We start from the raw sequence: 24,457 nt of genomic DNA, 5'->3' as shown, positions 1-24,457 counted from the left end.
CATATGAAGTTGGAAACGCAGGGGACCATCTTCATAAGCAGAGCTTGACTAGGAAGATGGCCCCAGATAGGCTTGCAACACAATGAATTACAATGAATCTTAAAATGCAATTTTATATCGCCATTCCTTATTCACGTTGTGGTTGACACACCAATACAATGTTTACTGCAAGGTCCATGGAGAAATAACCTCGTGTTTCCTCAAAGAAAAAGTGTAAGGCACTGTACATGCAAATAATGTCCAAATCTAAATAGGACGGTATAGGTTCTATTAGTTCCATTGCTGTGTTAAGACCTAAGGAGTTTTCGGTTCACACCGGACCTGGGCTAACTGTGTGTTCGAGGAGTTGCGTAGTTATGTTGCGTACCGACTATGTCGAGCGTATGCTGCCCTACATACACTGTGCCTACGCTGCTAGCATGTAACAACACACACTATTTGTCGGTGTATGTACAGAAAATACGCAACACTACTATGCTACCGTACGCCATTTACTGCGCAACAGTACGAAAGCATAAACAATAAACATAAAATTAGTATGCTCACCGTGCACTGCAACAGAATTAATTAAAGTCACGTGGTACTAAATTAACCAATCACAAGTCTTATCATGAATACACCTCACAATTGATTGTATGTCAAGAGCTTACTTGCAAAAAGAGCCTTAATCCATCTTTTATCATTACAGTTTTCACATGCCTAAAAAAAATCAAGGCTCGACACATTTATTTTGGCAAAAGTCATAAAAATTTCATTTTTGCATTTGGTAGGGCGACAATGAAATTTGATGGCCCGAAAAATAAAGGCCACTGCTATATCTAACCTTGCCGAAGTATACATTCACCATGTGCATCAGGCTGACTATAATTCAACTACTTAATGTTTCAAGAAGTTTAATAAGATTAGATATGAAATGCATGTTTTCTTTCAAAAGGGCCTATCAAATCCAAATCACTTTTCTTGCAAATAGGAGAGAGAATCAACATGTTCGATTTTTGCGCAGACTTCTTTATATATATATATATATACATATATATATGTGTGTGTGTGTGTGTGTGTGTGTGTGTGTGTGTGAATGAGTGTGTGAACATGTACCCGCACATGCTCCTGAACATCTGCTAAACTTTTGTCGAAACTCAACATTAAGCCAGTCAAATCTGTAGACATTGGGCTAGTGATATATACCTTAACCCTCTTGGAATATATTCAAACTGATTTTGGAACACCATTTCGAATTTTGAGGTCTATTTCGGAACCTTCCCAATCCTGTCATGATGGTTTGGACCCGTGCAACCGCCCCTATGGACCATAACCCTAATCCGGACCGACTCACTGGGGGAAATACGAAGAACACCGATAGCACCAACAGCACGTCCTCTTCTAGTCCGCCATTGCTGACCACTGGTGCAAGACCAGACATTCAACCCATTGTGAAAGCTATCATCTCAGCTTTCACTGACCAGCGACTGATGGAAGAGCGATTAGCACCTGCCCTGGGCCCCGCTCTTGCCCCAGCCTTACACAGCTGCTTCATGATGGAGCTGGAGAAGAGAGATAGCCAGATCAAACAGCTTGGGAAGAATCTCAGCATTGCCGAATCCCGCATCGAGGAACTTGAGCAATACTCAAAACGAAACTGCCTTGTCATTCACGGAGTCAAGGAAACAACCGGCGAACGCGCTGACCAACTGATCTGCGATCTCGCGAAGGGGAAGCTGAACGTCGACATCAAACCGGAGGACATCAACCGATCGCATAGGATAGGTGAGCGAGGAAGGAGTGACAGAAAAGGACGGCCACTTCATCGTCCAGTCATTGTCAAGTTCTGCGGCTACGGACCGAGGTCGTCAGTCTACGCCTCGAGATCCAAACTGAGGTCGACTGGCATCTACATTCACGAGAATCTGACAAGTGAACGACAGAGTCTGGTCTACTGAGAAAGGTAAAGCTGAAATACAACCAAAATGATCACAAGGTATGGACCCAGGACGGAAATATCAAAGTCAAAACAACCAACAGACTTCACGATAGCATAACACTCCGACTGGAAAGAACACTGCGAACAGTTTTTGAAGTAACTCACGCGACCCGTATTATTATTTCTATGTATCCTTACCGGCCTGATTAAACTTAAATTTATTCGATGTAAACATAGGCGGCTGTTGAGAATCCAGGAAAGTGAACTTTTGAACTCCTCTTGAACTTTTCTGTCTGATATTCTCTCGAATTCTGCCTGCCTGAAATTCCGCAGGCGCGCTTGTGGTCACGGTGTTTTGTAAGCATTTATTGTTGTATATGTTGTAATGACGTGTTGTGTCTGTCTCTCTTGTGTACGATGGAATCAAATCAAACTAGTATGCTCACGTGGTAGGCAATGTCATGCAAAATGTTCTGGCATTAACTTAGACTTGCACTCTATCCATTGGAAATGTGATCTTTGTATATTGCGTGAGCTTCCTCTCAATCATGACATCGATGATCAGGAATTTCAGTGCACTTTGTATTCATGTTTCCATGGCGACAGAAATTCCACTTCCCCAAATCTAGACTCCTATTTGTTTGATGCAGTGCAAATGAACGATTGTTATGTCTCAGGTGAAAATATGGAGACTCCATGCAGTCATTATTTCAGTGACGATTTCAATAAAAAAAATTCTGTAATGTGAATACTGATGCATTTTTCTCCCTATTTTATTTAAATTCCAAAAGTTTATCCGCTAATTTTTCAAGTATTTCTGATTATATTTCAGCGTTAGATCACAGGTTTTCGATCTACGCGTTTACTGAAACCTGGTTCACACCATATGTTCCGTCTTTGTATAGTATACCTGGATATTCTTTTATTCACAAACCGCGACAAAACCGAAGAGGTGGTGGCGTCTGCATGTATGTTGACAGCGAATTGACATAATAATGAGAGAACTGATTTGTCCTTCTCGAATGATTTCGTTGATACCATATTCGTAGAGGTGAAACAGAACCGCGATAGAAACATTATTGTGGGCGTTGTTTACAAGGCCCCGGACACTGCTTCTAGTGTATTTAACGACTAGCTCGAAAATTGTGTCTCTAAAATAGCATAGCCAAAGAAAACAAATTTTGTTATATTGTTGGTGATTTTAATTATGCTTTATTGAAATATTCCACACATCCCGCCACTGGTGATTTCTTGAGCATAATGTATGAAAATTTTTTAGGCCTCTGATTACAAGGCCAACTCATTAAACTCAATCTTCCTACACCTGCATTGATAACATATTTACAAATGTCATAGATGAACTTATTATACCTGGGATACTTTTCTCGGAATATAACAGATCATCTAGCGATCTTTCATATTACAAAGTCACATTGTGCTCAAGATAGTAACTGCCCGAAAAGACATTGTAAACGGACTTTGAAAAAAAAATCAGGACTGATGATCTCTTACGTGAATTGTATTCTAACAACTGGTCATGTGTCGAAAGCTGTAAAGTCCCCAATATTGCATATGAAGCTTTTATAAGTGAATTTGAGTCCATGTGTGAAAACATATAGAGTGCAATGAAGCATTTAGGGGAAAGAAATGCACTCCTAGAAAGCCATAGATGACGAAAGGAATTATGTCATCAATTGTAAAAAAGCAGAAATTATATCGGAAACATATCACTTCCCCTTCCAGAAGAATTTCATTATTTTACAAACGATATAGAAATAGACTTAATAGACTTATTATTAGATTACGGAAGCAAGAGTATTACACACGTTTACTTGAACGAAACAAAAGTGATATTTGTAAAAATTGGAAAGTTATTAACGAAATTTTGGGTAAAATCAGTAGGTTCTCGTATTTCAAAAAATGTCAACAAATCCTCAAACCATTAAGTAAATAAATCAGTATTCTTTTTTTCCTACTGATGAAAATGAAATCATCAAGGTTGTACAACGTTTAAAAAATACTTCGTCTGCTGGACATGATGACATAAGTGCTGTATTTATTAAGAAAACTGTTTTTGCAATTGCCAAACCTCTTTCTATCATATTCAATTTGTCGTTAACCACAGGTGTTGTACCAGATGCATTTAAGATAGACAAAGTAATCCCATTTTATAAGAAAGGCGACAAACAAGCATTAGAAAATTACCGTTCTATTTCTCTTTTACCTGCATTTTCCAAAATCCTGGAACGCATTATCTATAATAGATTGTACCATGATCATTTGCTCCAGGACAAAATACTGGCCAAAGAATAGTTTGGATTTAGACCTTTTTACTCAACTGAATTAGCTCTTTTACATACTCTCGAACAAATCCTTCACTCGACAACAAAGAAACCGTAATTGCCTTGTACGTCGATCTAAGTAAAGCTTTTGATTCGCTCGACCATAACATTTTGCTGCACAAACTGGAACACTGTGGTGTTAGAGGTTGGTTCAGGGATTATCTTACGGATCGTAAACAGTTCACATGTATTAATGACACAAACTCTAGTATTTTACCTTTAACGTGTGGGGTGCCTCAAGGCAGTATTTTGGGCCCTCTTCTTTTCTTGGTATAATAAACACAATTTTTTTTTTTACGATTCATTCTGTATGCAGATGATACAAATATATTGTTTTCACAGAGAGATGTAAACACTCTGTATAGTACTGTTAACACTGAAATGATGTACGTTTGTGACTGGCTCCGAGCCAATAAGCTACAGATAAATGTTGATAAGACAAAATATATTATATTCCGCTACAACAGAAGTTTCCGACAAGATGTTTCATTGATTTCGTATTCAGAAATAATCGAATTTTGATCAAGTAAATAGTATTGATTATATAGGCGTTATTATTGATGATAAATTGACTTGGACTGAACATGTGAATAATATTCATGGGAAGATTAGTAACTCTATCGGTATAATGCATAAGCTCCGTTAAATACTGCCGTTACATACTCTTTATGTTGTATAATGCCTTTATCTTGCCTCATTTTGATTACTGTAGTCTTGTATGATCTCGAGCCAGCTTAACTTATTTGCGTCGTTTGTTTCTTTCACAGAAAAAAGCAATTCCAATTTGTTCAAACGCCAACCCTCTTGAGCACACCGCTTCATTTTTTTTTTTAGATTGAATACTCTCACACTGTCTGACAGTGTCTCAGTCAAACTTGGTCTTTTTATGTATAAATATTCGAATGCAATTTTACCTGATATTTTTTATGGTTGTTTTATACTGAGTCGTACATTACACAACATTGAAACTCGAAATGAGGATAATATTGTGTTGCCGTTTTGTCGTTTGAGCATAAAACAAAAGAATTCTATCTTATATAAAGGTGCTAAGTTCTGAAATGATTTAGATTTAATTTTTAAGAATATCTACTCAAAGTGCCTTTAAGTCTAGATATAAAAAATATCTTTTAAATGCCTATTAAATTGTGTCAGTCCATCTTTGTTAGTTTTGTTTTATCTGTTTGTTTTATTTGTGTAATGTAGTAGCATTTTTTTTTCTATTTGTCTATGTAATCTGTAACTGTCATTAAGTACTCTTAATGTAACTCTGAATCTGCATTTGCATGTATATTTTTACGTATCCAATTCTACAAAGGGGATCACTCGTCTCAAGCCTTTGGCTTTCTTTGTGAACTCCCCGACACATTTTACATTGTATATATTTCTATTTTTATGATTATCAATAAAGCGAATTGAATTGAGTCAAAAACTGGCATCGGAGACGTCTTCACGACGTCTACTTAGTTCGCTCAGCGTCGAGCTCGTAGGGTGTATTACTCATGGGTGTCAGACTCGTATACCCGAAAAATATTACTTTGCTTAACAAGGATTTTGATGGCTACAAAAAGTTGTAATTTGAAACTGTTATCTCAGATACTTTAAGTAGTTTTTTACTTGTTTCATTGTAAATATTTGTTAGTTAATGGATATTCAAGTGTTTGAACTGCTACAACCATTTTAACATACAAACGATCGAATTGTTTTACTCAGCACATCTACTTTACTTTGAAGATACAGCACATAAAAACACATGTTTATTTCTCAACACTCACTCAACCACACGTATCCACTCTACCGATACACAGAAATATGCTCACACTAACATGTGCAGTGACACAATGATATAATCGATGCGAAGTTCCAAGAGCAAAGATGCAGTTTTAAACATTACATTCTCAAAGTGAATAGGCATAAATGAAACACTCTTCAACATTCCTGTTTCAAAAAAAAAAACTCTTTGTAAACACAATGTATCACCACACATACAACACAAAATGCCATCACTAATCAAATTTGAAAGAGCATGTGTCATACTGTCAGATATCCGGTGTGTCCTTCATATTAAAGCAAATGCAACAGTATACGACTTTGAAAGACATATAATATAATACCATCGCAAGAAATGTGTTTGAAACTATAACAAAATTGATCATAGCATTCGTAACTTAATGACAATTTGGCGATTTTAAACATAAGATTTCGACACATTGAGCTTCAACGGGCGGAATTGAAATGAAATTGAATGAGGGAAAGACGAGGAATGATATTTCTGTTTGTAGAGAATATGAACAATGGATTCAATGAATATGAACAGTGTTTTTTTATGAATTACGGAAGTGTATGAATACGTGTGTAGAAATATTACATGTAATATATGATTATGAAAATATTCGGAACTACAAATGTTTAAGATACAAACACTGATATATACGAATTACGGAAAAAGGATATATAAGTACTTACATTATTATGAAGTATTCAGAATTTTATGGAAATGCATGATACAATGCAGATGACGTCATTGCAATCAACATATTCTTTGCAGAGGTGATATGTATAGACATTTGATCATTTACATATGTTGTGTATCAAACGTCTTGTGGTGACATTAAGCACGTCCTAACATGTCGATTTGGTTTTTTTTTCTTTCACCTACATACTCACATGAAGGTATTGTTGGCCATATATTTTCATAAAATGCTGTTATTTTATGCATTAAAGGATTTTTCTGTTTTGTCTTATAGTATAGGTTTTCCCGGTCACCTTCATACTTTTGTCATTCCAATTCATTAATGTGCATTCAGATTCACACAGCGCACACACGCAAAAACATTCGGGCATTCAAATTCAGAATCCGAGCGATCAATTTCATTTATGGGAGTTCTATTTTGTTTTCGTCAAATCAAATTCGAGCTTGGGCGTTCAATTTCGAAATGCGAGCATTGCATTTCCTACTCGTTCATTCAAATTCACGCGATAGTCATATGATAGTCCCGATGAGCTTGTTTGGAGCATTCAGTTTCATTTTCAGGCGATCAAGTTCCTACTTTGTGCAATTAATTTAACGAGCAAAATGGAGTACACTTATTTAAGAAAGGAGAAAGGGCACACAAAACCAATGAAGGTTTGCATATAGTGTAATTATGATTGTCTAAAGGTTCTACATTTTTCTCTGTTCATGCATTTCATCTCAATAAATTTTAAATTGTAAGGCCCAATTAGCAGTGCATACAAACAACACAACGACAATTTAATAAATTTCTTGATGATACTGCATGCTGACAACAACCCAACCTATAACCACATAATGACAATGCATCAATTCAAAGACAAGCTGACACCTAATGATCTCACATAGTCCTGCAAAGGTAAACCAATAAGATAGCAATAAACAACTAACAAGACATATGCAATGTTCATGTTATCAGTTTCAATGTAGTCGAAACTGATGTGTTTTTTTTTCCCGAAGGTGTCAACCAACCTTCCGTATTATGCTCGTCTATAGGCCTATACAGTCCTTAATGCTTGTTTAATTGTTTGTTTGTTTCATTTTTCAAGATGATTGGATAGCCCATTATTCAGCTGCCATAGCTGGTCTTCCATGGGGTCCTTGTGGATGTAAGGTGGGACCACTTCACCGGGTTAAACACCCTGCTCTTTGCGATGAATAAATGAAGTGGGATCTTTTTTGATACGTGCAATATCTGTGACTCTCTCACACATGGGACCTCCATTTTATGTCCTATCTGAGGGACATGTGTCTGTATATTCCTTTTCGTGAAGCCCGAATTCAAAATCTTCATTGAAAAGGTGGACCTGTACTGCAAAATAAATAATCTTCATCATAAATCCCAAAATATATTCATAGCAAAATGAAAAAGACACACATACACGGCTCCAAACTAACTAACTAAATTCAGGACTTCTTTTCAATTGAATGCAGTTATTTGGAACATGGTTGCCTATTCCCGAATTTGAATGACCGACGAGATTCCGTCGCCAGCTTGACATGAATTTGAATGCTCACTGCTGAAATGCGTGCTCCTCTCAAATTTCAATTCTCCAATAGTGAATTTGTATGCTCCGAAAATGAATTTGAGGGCTCCGATAGTGAATTTGAATGACCGGATTTTGAATTTAGTTGCTGATTTAGTGCTGCGAGCGTGGAATGCGTAAAATCGAATCCTCGGAATAGGAACTTTAATGACAAAAATATGAAATTGACAATAATACTATCGGACAAAACTAAAAAATATCTTAATGCTTAAAATATACAGTATTTTGTGACAACATATGGCCAACAATAACTTGAAGTGAGTATGTAGGCGTTGTAACATGAATGTATTAAAACCATACGACATTAATATATTGAAGCCAAACGACTGTTGTAGTCAGAGCGCGTTCACCCTGCCTCTTCAGAATATTCGTTCTGTAGAAGGATGGAGCTAATACCTCCATGGTAGAAACTCTATGTACTGCAGTAGGACGGTAGTTGAAGCACTCAGTAGGTATTCTTTGTATTCTTTGGCATAGCCACTAAATAAAAGAAATTCGTACCCAATACCTTCAGATTATTTAAAATCAGTCGAGTGAAAACACATTATCCTTCTAGAGGCTTTGGTATGCGTCAAAGTAAATGCCAACCATTTTTTTTTTCATTTCGATTGCCATCTCAGGTCGTTGATATGCTGAACGATCTCTACACACTTTTTGATGAAATCATCAGCTACTACGATGTCTACAAGGTGGAGACGATTGGCGACGCCTACATGCTGGTCTCCGGACTTCCCCTGCGAAACGAGAACAAACACGCAGCTGAGATTGCGTCCACAGCGCTACACCTGCTTGATGCTGTTAAACAGTTTCGGGTTAGGCACCGCCCCGACGTCAATCTGAAGCTACGTATTGGAATCCACTCTGGTGAGAATGACCACCTCACAAATTCTTTTGGCAGTTTGATAGTGAGATGACATTTTCCACTTATTTCGTTAAAACATTTCTCACCACGTGTGTTGCGACAAGGATTGTCGCCCCGACAAGGATTGTCGCCCCCGGCTCGGGGTGACAATCCTTGACGGAGTTGGCGTCAAAGATTGTCGCCCCGTCAAGGATTGTCGTCTGGCGACAATCTTTGACGCTTGTGCAGTTCCCAATTTTTGACCTCGATGGCGACAATCTATGATGGCAAAAAAAAAAATTGTTGCGACAAGGATTGTCGCCCCGTCAAAGATTGTCGCCCCCGGCTCGGGTTGGTTGCTCCTGTGTTATGCTTTGGTGGGATGGGTATGACTGGTAAGTTATGCGTATGTGTGTGTGTGTGTGTGTGTGTGTGTTTGTTGGGAGCTGCATGGTTATGTGCTGTGTATGATTTGTAGGTGCGTACAATAAGTGACTTGTGTATGAGTTTCCGTATAGCTGTGTGTGTGTGTGTGTGTGTTTGGAGTATGATAATACAATATGTAGAAACTGTGCTGCATGTGTGGTGGTTGTATAGTGGTAGTGGTTTGTTTGTCTGTGTGTATACGTGTGCCTGTATGCGTACGTGTGTATGTGGGTATATAGTGGCGTATGTGTATATCAAAGGGTATGTGATGATGCGTGTTTGTGGGCGCAGTTTTGTGCCTGCACGAGTATCTGAGGGGTTTGGTGTTCGTGGACTACGTAGGCCCTACGTATGTGTGTTGTGTGCGAGCGTTCGTGTGTCTACGTAAGGCCCCAGTCACATAATGCTCTGCGTCCGGCGTTACGTCAAAAAAAAAGTCTTTTTTTCTCCGGACTACCGCGGATCCCTTGCCGTCACCAGAAAATTTTTACAAAACATACGGGAAAAATATGCGGGGGATACGGGCAGATACGACCAGATGCGAATATTTGCGTCCACTTGCGGTTATTCTTACGAATTGGCACGTAATTTTGTTCTTTCAACTTGCATAAACTTCCGAATAGTTCGGAACACTTGCGGAGAGATGCGACTATTTACAGAGAGTGGCGGATATTTTCGGATAGTTACAGATTGTTATAAATAATTACGTACATTATGACGATCCCTGCCAAGTCAGTGTATTATGACAGCAAATTTATCACATATTGAACTGTCTTACATTGTACACTGGGGAAAACTGATATTGAATTTACGTACAAGTTGTGAAAAGTTTTCGCATTCCTTAAATTTGCTTTACAGAAATAAAATATATATGAAATTTTGAACATGAAGTTTGAATTTTATTTGTGCAGCTCAGATATGGATAAACATCATAAATGTAAAGAATACATAAAATAATTATACCAAAAATAGAATACAATATAGATCAGTAAGTTAAACAGAGTAAGAAAATATTACTTACAGTCATGGAATAGATAAACTGTGGTTACGCTGTCATTGTGCAGCGATATTCATGACTTTCTGGGTTATGTTAAGGAGATTGTTATAATAAAGCAATGCCTATTAAATTTCCAGACAAAAAAAAAAAGCAAACATTAGGACATTCGGACACCCCTCCCACACCCAAATGCAATATTAAAAAAAAAATGAAATATCCATGGAGCGTAAAGTGGGTAAGACTATAGGGAAATACTAAATTCGTTCCCATTTTATATAGTTTATCGCTGTCCCACACCTTCCCGGCCAGAAAAGTGAAACAAACGCTGTCACCCCATCCCCAACCCCAAAATTGCCCAAAATCTGTCATACCATGTATAACTATCCTTCTTCAAATCAAATCCCGAACCCACCAACCCCCGATTAACCAAAACCTAAATCATCCTACACCCACATTCACCAACCCACATACATACACACACATACACACACACACGGGTGTTGTTCGTTATTCCGAAGGTTCGTTATTCCGAAGGTTCGTTTTTCCAAAGGTTCATTTATCCGAAACACACACGTTCGTTAATCCGAAAATGAAAAAGGGTTCGTTAATCCGAACATTTGTGGCGTTATTCCGATGGTTCGTTGATCCGAAAATGAAATTCGGAATAACGAACCTTCGGAATAACGAACCTTCGGACTAAAGAGCCTTCAGAATAACGAACCTTCGCAATAACGAAATGTAAACCCCCCCCCCACACACACACAAATCCGAACCGATACCACCTTCCTTCCTGATGAAACGACTTCCCAATGTTGATACATAAGACATAATTGGACCGTATGCATAAAAGCAGCATCCGCCCGCACGCAAGCACCACTCCGAATTCATATACAAATCCGTCAAACAAACTCATCAAAGTCAAAGCTGCTGATAAAATCAATATAACGTTTATGCCAGCAACAGCTTATCCCTCCCCACGCGCAGCCAAAACACATACGCTGACATAATAAACACATTCTTCCATCATTTACACTAACACACACACACACACGCACAAACGGACACTAAATTATCATGTGCGCGCGCACATACACACTTCCTTGAAACCTCACCATGACTTTTTACATGGCATGTTTGCATGGATGTAGCCATGTAAGTTATATGTTGGTATTTCAGTGACTATGTGAAGAACGATATTACCCAGCAAAATGAGCTTCGAGGACGGGCGACAATCTTTGCCGCCAGCCCTCATCAAAGATTGTCGCCAGACGACAATCTTTGACGGGGCGACAATCCTTGTCGCAACAACGTGTGTAATGGGTAACAAAAAAGCGAGAAGTCTAACAAAATCTTATTGCAGAATCTAGAAGTTCCACAGTGCTTCTTTGTGCGTCAAAATTCTTGCAATAGCTAGGGACTTCAAAACGAAACAACTGTTATCAAAGAATAAGTCATTTACTGTAATACAATCTGCTGGCAAAGATTAGTTATAACTTATTTCCATTTCTTGTTTGCATGCACTTGTTCATTGTTATAGACAAATGAGTTGGCTTACCTACTAGTGAACAATCATAACGCTGACGCTAAAAATCATTTCATTGTGTAAGATCCATTCACAGTGAAATAGTACGCAATTCGCTGCTAGAAACAAAGTCCTCAAAAAAGAAAGTTAAAAGCGAACAATACCAGTTGTCATCAAATCTGAGCCAGGTGACAGACATTGTAATGCTTACCTGGCATATCATAAGTATCAGTGTCAGCATTTTCCTTTTCACTTCTTTTTTTTTGAGAAATGATAGTTTAATTCACATCAAACAAGGTCGTAAGAAAGGTAATAATGTTTTAATACCTCCACGCGAAAAGTGATATTACATTTCTTACCTTAAACGCTTTATAACATAATGACGTTTTATAACTGAAATCACTCCTGTCGATGCTACAAAATACTTGTGTTTTGAATTGAATGACCAAAAGTGGATTGCCACATTACGTTCTGACGTATTTTAATTGCATACAAGCAAACTCAATATTTCTTGCATTACCAAAGGGAAAGCAATCAGCAGGAAAATTATTTGTTTCTCTCTCACTCTCTCTCTTGCTCTCTCAGTCTCACCTAAATCTAATCGACAAATATTCAACAGTATAACATAAGTATCCATAGAGTTGGATAACGTGATGTTATCATTTGCGGTGCTGTCCACTGTCTGTTTTGCTAGAAATACAAGCAGAGAAAACGGCGGATGAATAAGCAGAACGAAATTGGTCACATAGGCATATAAAGCCGGAATCGATGGCAATAAAAGGTGTGTGATCTTAAGAACTCTAGTCTGGTGTTTCTGTTTTGATACGAAATGAATCTTTCCTCATACTTGTTTCTTGTATATGCTTCGATGATTTACAAACAGGAGCACATTTTGCACGGTAGCATCAAACTATCACGAAATTGACAAAGGATGGAAATGATTTTGAATTTTCAAATTCCAAATTTCGTGCGAAGTTCGTCCAAAAGTTGGTCAACAGCCAATGAACAACCGAAGCAATAGCGATGCCTATATACAGAAGGTCATACGTTGGCACCCGAATCGTACATGAAGGCAAGACGAAAACAAAAATTTTCACCTAATTTTTTGATTAGGTGATCCATGACAGCTCACGGATTGCCTTCTGTTTCTGTACAAATTCTGATCTTTGTTTCTTTCTTTGTAAATCCTGTGCAGAGCATAACTCTAAAAGCTCAATCTCCTAGCTCTAGAAACTTGCAGCACTTATGTATCATGAGTTCAAGATGCTATTGAATTTTTTTCTTTGTTATCGCTCAACCATCACGTCATTAATGTAACATACTAATTTGCCAGTCAGATATGTGTATCTGAGAACGGACAAATCGGTCAAACAGACGAGTAACGTTTACTTCAAACTGGACATCTTTATTGGGCTTCTTCAAAGATGACGTGCGTGCTGAATATAGCCGGACAGTTTCCTTTCTGTCTATGATATCTTTAACTCTTTATGTGCCACGCCTGACTCAGTCGACGGCGTGTCAACTTTGCATATTCCGCTCAAATGCACAAACCCACCCAAACCAATCGATAAATCGCCAAATGCCACAGCACAATGACAGCGTTTCTCGTGATTCCGTTCCTGTCACATATAGCTTGCATTTTATGTGGTGATTGACTGTCAAGCAGTGTTCCCTACTGGATTTGCGTGTAAATTCTTCAGTTCCTGTCACTGTTTTGTGTGCAAAAGTCATACCGTAGGTACGGGGCGTTTGAAAGAAAAGTAATCATAGATTTTTCATACAATTTACATTACATTCACTTCACTTCCGACATAAATACAAACTGAGAATGGTGTATGCGTGTTCGTGGATTTATTGGAGAGTCCAAGTTCACCAAAGAAAATGCTCACCACATTACTTAAGGTAGTTACCCCTGATTACATGACAGGGTTGTACACTTGTACACTTTATAGACGAGAAAATAATAGCATGATCATACCACTGCTTGTTATACATAATCATACTTTCCGATTTCAGGATTCGGTACATTTACATCGACAAACCGAAATATTATCCAAGTAGTAAATGCTTTCAAACACGCCACTGCTATGTCTTACTCTGGAAGGACCCGGGTTTTCTCTCCGCAACTTTGTGTTCATTTCATGACAAGCATCTGCACCATGGGAGACAACAACAACATGGCAGTGCTCTCTGCATACGGGCCACCAACAGACAAGCACCCCGGATCCCGCCTTAGGCCCTTGTCGGAGGACTCCCTGCATGGTAATCCGAGAAGTATCCCCATCGAGTATAACTACAATGGACTTCTCTGACTGACAGGCGAGCCCACTCAACTCGGAACCCACAAGCGCGTACAGACCCATCATATACAAAATCCCCCTGCGTCAGAAAAGTGCTCGGCACTTGTCACAGGCGGGCGCGTCCGGGGCCCGAACCGGCTTTCCTCATGGTGCCTCTTAATGCAAAAATGGCCACAATAACAATTGCTAATACAGCAAACATTCCGAAACACAACATTCCCTACGAGTTTGACATAACAAGTGGAAAACATCTCATATATTGTATAAACTACATCTGCGCAGAGGCCCAGAAATGAACAATTTCCGCCAAACGGGCACAGCCCGCCGTCACTGCGCAGGAGATTCGTTCAGCGGTAAAAGGGGGTACACAATTGAAATCAATCCACAATTTTTATTAGGTGATCCTAAGTGATCCGAGTATCCTCTCGGATCACCTTCTGTACCTGTACCGATTCTTTGTTCTTCTATCTCCTCAAAAGTTGTGCAGAGGTTAACTCAGAAAGTCCTCTGCCTATCAATTTCAAAGTATATGTATCATATATGCATCATATATATGTATCATATATGTATCATGTCCCAAAGACGACGGATCTAATAAAATCATAGTGATCAGTCGACCGTGACGTCACTATGACGTCATTATGTGAAAACACATTTTTATTCATATCTCATTATTGGAATGGAATTTCTCAATGAAATTTACGTCACACATGAAAAAATAATTCTTAATAAAATAAAAAAGTAAATTTTCAAAATGACGTCATAAATTTCAAGTTCACTCGAGCGTATCTCATTTATCCTTTGCCGATTTTCACCCAGATTTCAGTATGTTGTAGCTTATGTAGCTTATGAAATGCTCTTTCATAAGTTTACATCAAAATTTTGATTGGATGACGGCATCACCTCGTAAAAAGGGATTAAAAAGTAACCTTGTCAAATTTGACCAGTTTACGTGTTATCTCTATGGGAGTGGAGTTTTTCTGGAAATGAAAATTGACACGACTGTCTTTATCGAGCACTGGCTCACTTACCCTTCAGTGAATTTCTCCCAGATTTTAATATGTTGTAGCTGAGACTTTGGGCTATCGCTTGTGTGCCTCTACTTTTTTTATCAAATGTCGGGATCACATCGAAAAACTTGGTTGAAATTAAAGCTTAGCTTCGATGTATTGGGATATTTCTTTCTTTATGCAACCTTGTTTGCAATAACTCAAGAAAAACAAGCGCTATCGCTGCCATATTTTGCACATGTTTAGTTCATGTCACGTACATTATTTCATAACATAACAACTACTTGATCGGACACCATCTTGTGTAGGTAAATTAGGGTCAAAGGTCACAAATGGTTCATCCGTATCTTGGTGAATGCATGTCCTATCTTTCCCATATTTTGCACACGCAAAATCGATGTTACAAGGATCATTTCACAAAATAACCACTTTTTGCTTAGATGCCATCTTGGGTGTGCAAAGTGGGGTCAAATGTCAAAAAAAAAATCTTCATTCTGTATCTTCGTTAGTGTATACGGAATTCGGTACCAAAGATAAGGCAGGTCTGACTCCCTTTTCTTAATGGCAATCCAAACATCACACGGCCAATGTCCCTAAACACAGATGAAACCTGTATGGTCATGCCTATTGGAATCAGGACTCAAGTCATTGATTTTCAAATAGATCGGATCACCTAATTTGACAGTGTTGACAAATTCCAAGTCTAGTTTATTATTTTGTGTTTTATGTTTTTGTGTTTTATATATATATATATTTATTTATTATACACTACATGAGTCTAGAAGCCCTTATCGAAACAAGGGATACTTTACACCCTAGTAAAGGTATTATATGACTGCTGTAGTAAACCACTTTCATTACCAACATCATTATCCAGTGTCTATTTTTAGTAACTTAAACACAGCTGTTATTGGTTTTACAAAATCTGAGTTACACAGGGGTCATACTCTTTCTCATAAATTGAATTCTATGACCTTTTTAGCCAGAATGCCATGACCTTTCCATGACTTTTATACATTTTCTTGTTGCACATTCGACTGAAAATTTGACTTCAAATCAAAACGAAGCAAAGAGAATACAAACACATCTTACACAGGCAACAGATAAGCTTCTATAATTTTAAAATTCCATAACTTTTCATGACCTTTTGATGGAAATATCAGTTTTACATGACCTTCAAGGCCTGGAAAAAGACTGGGTCAAATTCCATGACTTTCCAGGTTTTCCATAACCCGTATGAACCCTGGAGTCCAGTTATACATGTATCAATCAAACCACGCGGTACATATCGATGTGCCCACGTTATTGTGAGTGGGCAAAAGGCAACAAAAACGGATCACTCCTAGCTTATATAGCCGATGTTATAGGTTTTGCCTAAATCAAAATACATACCTGTATCAATAAAATTTGTGGTACATACCGCTGTGCCCACGTTATTGCGAGTGAAAGAGACAACTGGCACATAGAAAAACAGAAACAAATCACACCTAGCTCATATCATGTTGCCTATCCCGCTTCTGAGGTCTTTTAAAGGGATCGTACAGTTTTGGTTGAGACCCAATTTTAGGTTTCTAACATTATTTGGTGAGATAATGAGAAACCTCTTATGAAATATGAAAGCGCATGTAATTCTATGAGGAATTCAATGTTTATATGATGAAAATTGGTTTTGAAATGGCCGAGATATAAAAAAGAGCGATTCTAATAAAGTGTGGGACCCACACTTCATTACGATCGCTTTGTTTTACTTTGTTTTTGGATGTTTCAGTCATTCCAAACCCGATTTTCATAAAGTAAACTTTGAATTCTTCTTAAAATGGTATGCTCTGTACTATATCATAAGTGTTTTCTTGGTAATTGCAAAAAGTTAAAAGCCCAATTCTCATCTCTGCCAATACTGTACCATCCCTTTAACCATAACTCTATGCCAACATCGGATAAGTGTATGTGCCATCCTGACGGTAAAGAGTGGCGCCATGATGTCAGATGGCTTGATGCGTATAACAGGAGCCCCTGTTTGCCGACACCATGCGCGTGCTCGCTTGTTCATAGCTAGGCGAACCCTATCAGTCCGACTCTGGTCGGAATCCGCAAAATGAGCATATACCCTCCTTGGCAGGATTTCCGACCAAACAGTCATTTCTTCTGGAAGAAGTTGCTGCACTTTGCTTATTGTCTCTGAGACCAACTCCATCAGTGCCTTCTTCGGAAAAGCCCGATGTCGTTTGTACCCGCGTGAATGATGACGTGTGACAAAGTTGCAAAAGTGCTGAGACGAAAGAATCGATTCCAGCCAGCTGTGAACCTGGCCGAGGCGAAGCCCCCTATATCCTCTCCATTGCATTGGACTAGAGCTTGTTGCCTCCTTCCTTGGATTCCCTCTTGACTGGCGAATCTCCCGACCCCGTACGCTATTGAGTCCCAAACTACCAAGATCGTACGCCGGACTCGCCTGCCTGTAAAACAAAGAAAAATATCTCCCCGGCAGCGTCTAGCTCAACCAAATATTTGCACCAGGTGCACCAGCATTTGTATATAATGAAATACTCCTTACTTTTCAACATGATTAACCATTACTAAGCTGGGTTAACCTTACTAAGCTGAGGTAATCATATATGAACTGCTTTATAATCTAACAACATATTAATTCACAAAAAGTTTATATAAACTGAACTTTATTGAGCAAGCCTAACTACACGCAGCCCGACAGCGGCTGCACGTCTACCCTATTCGTATACATTGTCATTTTCAGCGGTGGGTGTACGTTTCCTTCATGAATATCTTTATTAATTGTAGAAAATATAAGGAATCCCCATAGTCTATGATATTCAATAATTGGTATGCGATTTTTTTTTAAATTACGTCAAAAACACACCGAAATCCGTGATTAAAATCAGGTCTGTAAGCGTCCGTATTGCTTCACTCCTCATCTTTTGCGTGTTATTTGAATGGCAATCACTCTCGCTTGTAGAAGCGAGTCGGAAAAGTTCATGACTTGTCGGAGCGGAAGTGACCCATGCAAAGGTCAAATCATGAGAGCAGCACGCGCGGAAAAACATGTACGTAGCAAACGACAAGCTTTACGTAACACACAAAACGCACGGGCGTACGTAAAATGCTACCATGGTACTTCCGGTTGAGCATTCGTGGTAGTTCGTTGATTTTGTGAATCATCGCACGATCTACTTCGAAAAATTCAACAATAAGGTCTGGATACCAACAAAACACCAAATTCAACTCAACCATCAGCAAAATACGATGTAGGTGAGTGGTAAAAATCATCTTATTGGTAAAATCAAACAAAATTAAAGACATTTTAATGTGACTTTGCCGTCAAAAGCGATGGTCGTATAAACGTAAAACACTAGTAGATGTCAGACTGCTGTGCTTCGCACAGCGGTCTGGTCAGGCTAGAGCAAGCCCTTCGTTAAGAAACATAAACTATAAATACCATTTTAACAATACACATATCCACTATTATTATCTTACTAATAATTACCCCAATAAATCTATTCTGCCCCTACCAAATTTATGCAAATGTAACGTTTATGTATATCTGTGACCCAGTGCCCCACATTCGCTGGATTGCCTGTGTATCGAAACCCGCTACTTTACCGACGACGTCCATATACTTGAATAACTCCCTTGCCCGGGTAACGTGTCTCTCTGTATACACGGAAACGTAGATAAGAAAAGCACCACTAGTCTACTGCTCTATTATTTAAGTCTATATTAGAAGTAACTCGTGGGAATTTGCGCTGCGGCTAAATTTGTAGTGTAGAGCCCGAATATATCATAGGGGATTGATCACTTTGAATCGAGGCATTCTTGAATAGACAACCAAAAATTACAAACTCGCCTTTCCATATCTTTCCTTTGATTGATATATGAGGACAGTTGAACCTAGCTCATCCCTAGGTGCGCCATCAGGGAAGGCTTCGGGAATCCAGTGTCTAACAACTGACCCTGTACCTCGACCTCAACCACAGGCATTTCATTAGTATTATGCATGGCTGCTGTAGGTCAATGAACTATATGGTAGCCCTTCATTTTGATCCTCACCGTTATCACCGGCCGCGCCAGTCATGTCCTGCTCGGATTGGGCTGTCACATGAGCTCTCCCAGCCGCCTGCCCCATAGCACGGTCCTCGGTCTGCTCCCTGTGTACAGCTGCCTAACAACGGTACTTGCGCTTGGGCCCCGGCTGGTACTCCTAATAATGTTCGTCTGCTGGGCTTCGGGCCGCCGACACCGCCAATCGCGAGGTCACTGGAACCGTTGACGGTGGAGGGGAAGTAGTCGTTCCTTGCCGGCGTGTATTGGGTTTAGGAGCATACCGAGCAACCCTCCTTGCTCTTGTCGGTGCCGGAGGAGCGCTGGCCGATGCTACAGCCCATGAGGTTTTCCGCTGTGAACATTTTGGCCCATGTTGTGGCATCTCGCCAAATCCACTAACAAGAGTTGACAGTTTTGTATCCAAAAGAATAGTTCTATACTAGAATGGTACCCAATGTTGCGTAGCGATAATGTAAGACGTAGTGCTCCTATACTAAACGATGATAAATGAAACAGCAGACAGTGTTCCTGCATAATCTTAGCTAGTAATTTACCAATAATTTAAGCGAGAGCCCCAAATTGATGTTATCTCCATGAAATCCACGTACAGAATGATCCCATCTCAAGGTAGCTAAGCTTTCCCACACTAAATATTAAATTTTCCCACGCGCAATGTTATGCGTACACTAAGGCGGTTCCGCCGTCGGGAACCATCATAGGAGATCACTTGTTCATGTTTCCGGCCGCGCCCTTTGCCGTATACCGCCTGCCATCAGACCCGACTGGGCGACGCCCCCAAAGGCAGAAAACAAGCCAGTGAGCGAGTGTAAACCCCTTTTAACGACTAGCGCCGTTAAAGGAATTAATGCAAAGCTTGGTATTTTCTCTACAACTTTGCTCACTGCGTCTACAATTCAACAGAAATCTATACAAGTTACATGCATGTATAAAACAGAATAGCCATGTTTTCTCAAAGCATGACTACGTTGTTGTCTCAGAAGAATATGGCACACTGAGGGTTTCCACCGTGGCACATAAAGAGCTAAGTAGAACACTACATCATTCCCATGTTAGTTGAAAACGTACATTACAATAAAAGGCATATCTAAAAAGGCACATCACGACATATGATTGATATTAGATGTTCTTTGAGTCAACTAAGATACCTGTGTGAAGATTGTTTGGTTGTTTTTTTTTTTCCTTTGTGTGACATTTATGTGAGTGGCAAGCTGTATCAGGCGTGTTCCTCACAGTTGCACTAATCAGATACAACACACTGTAAACTTTTCGGATTCTAATTAGATGGCATTTGATATCTCTGGTTTAACAGTGCTTTTGTACGCAGGTTAAGGATACACAAAGTGAAGTGAATGATGTTGCGTATTCTTTCAAGTACGCTGGGGGTTTCGAGTACGGGTCGAATATTGCTCAGCCTTTCGGGTAGTTGAATGATAAGTACGCTCCACTAAAGACAAGATCTGTAACAGTGCAGCCGAATAATCCTTGGTACACAACAGGAAAAAAAATTGTATTATAATGTAAATAGCACAATCTGCAAGAATCTTCAGTCTATTGAAGGAGGCAGACTTAAGAAGAAGAAGAAGAAGCGAAGGCGGCCAAGAGGTGCAGGATGTCGTGCAGAGCGCCGCATGACCAAGTCTGGTCTTTGCTTCGACAGAGAGCTGTATCGGCAAGAGTGTGAGTCCTAAGACCTTGACAGGAGATTGCTGACGCAGACACCAAACAAAATCAAAAGACTCACAATTGCACATCCGGATTCTGCTCTTCCTGATCATACTTCAAATCCTGAACTGGCTAATCGTCTTGCTGAGCTTTACTGACAACAGGATTAGTAGCATTGTATCTTCATTCCCCGTGTCTCCTGAAATCTCTCTTTATGATTCCTCTCACATAAATGTAAACACTGTATATTTTCTGAGTTTGCTTGAATTACTGAATCGGAAATGAAACGTCTCATCAATTCTCTTCCGTCCAAGTCATGTTCTCTAGTTCCTCTTCCCACATGGCTGCTAAAAGAGTGTCTAGATGAATTTCTTCCTACAATAACTCACATCCTGAACCTTTCACTGTCATCAGAAGTAATTCCTGAACACTTCAAAAGATCGATCATATTGCCCTTTTTGAAGAAACCTAGCTTAGACCAAAACGATTTGAACAATTTTCGCCCCATTGCTAATCTGTCTTTTCTTGGCAAAGTTCTTGAGAAAGGGGTTGCTCGCCAACTCAGAGATCATCTTGATAAACAGCAGTTGTTTCCTAGTAATCAGTCTGCGTACAGCACTTACACTCCACGCAAACCGCCTTATTGAAGGTACTCAATGACCTCCTCTTAGCAGTAGACAAAGGCCATGAAGCTGCTCTCCTGCTTTTAGATTATTCTGCTGCGTTTGACATTCATTGCTCCTCAACAGATTAGAGACTAATTTTGGTCTTATTGGAACAGTCTTGAGATGGATTGCATCTTACATGACTGCCACCAGATGGTTACTCTTAATGGCGCCTTTCAGACATGGTGTCCCCCAGGGGTCTGTGGTTGGTCCTTTACTATTTCTTATATACACAGCCCCTCTATCTTCGGTAATCAACTCTCATGAAGATATACTCCATGCTATGTACATACTGACGATACTCAAATTTACATAATCATCCAACCAAATGCCCAAGTCGAAGCACTCTGTGAACTTAGTAGTTGTATTGATGATATCAAGCAGTGGTCCCGCGATAACTACCTAAACTTGAATCGTTTCAAATCAGAATTTTGTCCATTATGTTCATTCTCATTTCGGGCGGGGTAGCTTTTTCTTTTGAAGATAGTACTTTCCACATGTCTCAGTCCGTAAGAGATCTCGGAGTTATCGTAGATAAGCATCTTTCAACAACACATTAAGAACTTATGTCGTTCTGCTTCCTGGGGCATTTGTAAAATTGGTAAAAATCAGTCGTCCACTGAATGTCTTATTCATGCATTTGTATCTTCTCATCTTGATTACTGTAGCTCTCTTCTTGGTGACCCTCCTGCTTCTAGTATCGCGCCACAACAAAGAATTCAAAGTACAGCTGCTATGCTTGTGACCCTTACAAAACGACCTGACCACATTACTCCAGTTCTCCAATCCCTCCACTGGCTCCCCATACATCAACGTATCACCTTTAAAATACTTCTCATTGTTCATAAGATATATAATATTCTTGCCCCATCTTATCTCAAAGACTTGATTTCTCTCCGCTCCTCCACGTCAACCCTTTCTCTCCGTTCTTCCTCCATTCTGGAACTATCACATGGTCCCCGCACATGTCATGGTGCCAGGGTTTTTCCTGTTATTTCTCCATCTCTTTGGAACAAACTCCCTCTTTATATCCAGAATGCTGAAAGTGTTGATAAGTTTAAATCACTGCTGAAGTCCTATTTTTGTTGTTGTTATATGTACATAATGCTGTATTTCAGTTTAATATTTTCCACATCTACGCGCTTAGAAATAACGTCAATATTAAGCACTATATACGTGTTATTTATTATCATTATTATTATTATCATGGTTATTATTATTGTACTCATTGTCACTGTCATCTGACAAATCATCGGAAGCACTGGGTTGTTTTGTTTGCTCCTGTTCAGTTTCTCTGAAAGCTGGTTCATTGTTCTCTTTCATGGCTTTGAAGAAGGATGTGTTGCGGATTATCTTTTACGATTCATAACTAGCTGTTACATAGAGCCCTTGACAATTGTGACTACCAGTGGCTCTTACTCGTAGGGAGTCATCGTCTTCACGCTTCACTAGAGAACTCTATCTCCGACACGAAGGGGATCGCGTCTGAACGTCATATAGCTTTCAGAGTCGGCATTCATTGTGAGATTTCTCGCGAGATTTCTGGCAGGCGTGTGCGCATAGGTCTCGCGAACATGATCGTTGCTGGAGGTAGCGATGTCGTCGCGTGCGGTGCTTCGCGATAGTTGCGAAGAAATCGATGCATCTCTTGTCTCCATTATTTGGATTAGGCATGAGCTGTGCGGAGAACTTTCTTCAACGTGTGCGCAAAAACCGCTTTGCTTTTCAACATTGACACGTGACCATCGCGGCGTTATCTTGCGATAGGTGAAGCCTAGGTATTATAGGTATTAGGTATTGATACTGTCTGTTGAAAGGTAGGCCATTATCGGATCGTACGACCTGTGGGACTCCCAACAATGATCACATTTTATCCAGTAGCGGGATTGTAGCTTGTTTACTCGACGTCGACAACACGGCTTCCACAACAGGGTATCGACTATAATCATCAATGATTACTAGCAGATCGGTGAAATGTATGCTCACTTCTACCCACGGACCAATGGGCAGATCAGACATTTCAGGCGGTGCACGAGGACTTGGTCCCACGGTTGTCGCCTGACATGGTATGCACTTGTTTATTTTACGCTCGAACATTCCATCAATGGCATGGCCGGAACCACAATTTTTCCCTCAGAAGCTGCTTAGTTTTTACAACGCCTTGCTGCCTTTCATGAGCGATGTCGATCACGCGATCCCTCAGCGATTGTGGGATGACAATGAATTTCCGCGCAACACAAGATCATTATTTGGTACAATTGACAGCTCATCGCAGACATTGTAGAGACTCTTCAGGCAACTCTTTACATCATCAGATGGAGCGGAATCTATCGCTTCCTTCTAACTTCGCAATCTGAATGCTTGCCGGCAATCTGCACTCAGGACACGTCCGAAGAACTCCATCGTTTCTTTGTGGAATTCACACTTTTCCTTGTTGAGAGTGAGATGATTGGATTTCAATCGCTGCAAGCATTGTTGGAGCCTGCCGTCAAGTTCCTCGGGTGTTCTGCCAAACACTAGAATATCATCACTGATATTCAGAACTCCATCGAGATCACTCAGGGTGGTTTGTATCAGTTTGTATCACCAAACGTGTGTTCACGGTCACTGCCCTTGTTTGCGACATTAGTCATGGTTAGTC

General features: G+C 39.6%; 1 protein-coding gene across 1 annotated transcript in view; it reads left to right on the top strand.

Annotated features, from left to right (window-relative positions):
• Nucleotides 1-24,457, top strand: part of LOC140231716 (speract receptor-like) — a 464,534-nt gene that overhangs the window by 399,738 nt on the left and 40,339 nt on the right. Inside the window, exon 18 of the mRNA XM_072311869.1 lies at nt 8,937-9,180. Within this exon, the coding sequence (XP_072167970.1) occupies nt 8,937-9,180 (244 nt within the window). The remainder of the gene's footprint in view (nt 1-8,936; nt 9,181-24,457) is intronic.

Source organism: Diadema setosum, chromosome 8 (assembly GCF_964275005.1).
Source record: "Diadema setosum chromosome 8, eeDiaSeto1, whole genome shotgun sequence".
Lineage (NCBI taxonomy): Eukaryota > Metazoa > Echinodermata > Echinoidea > Diadematoida > Diadematidae > Diadema > Diadema setosum.
This window is presented reverse-complemented; position numbering and strand designations above follow the sequence as displayed.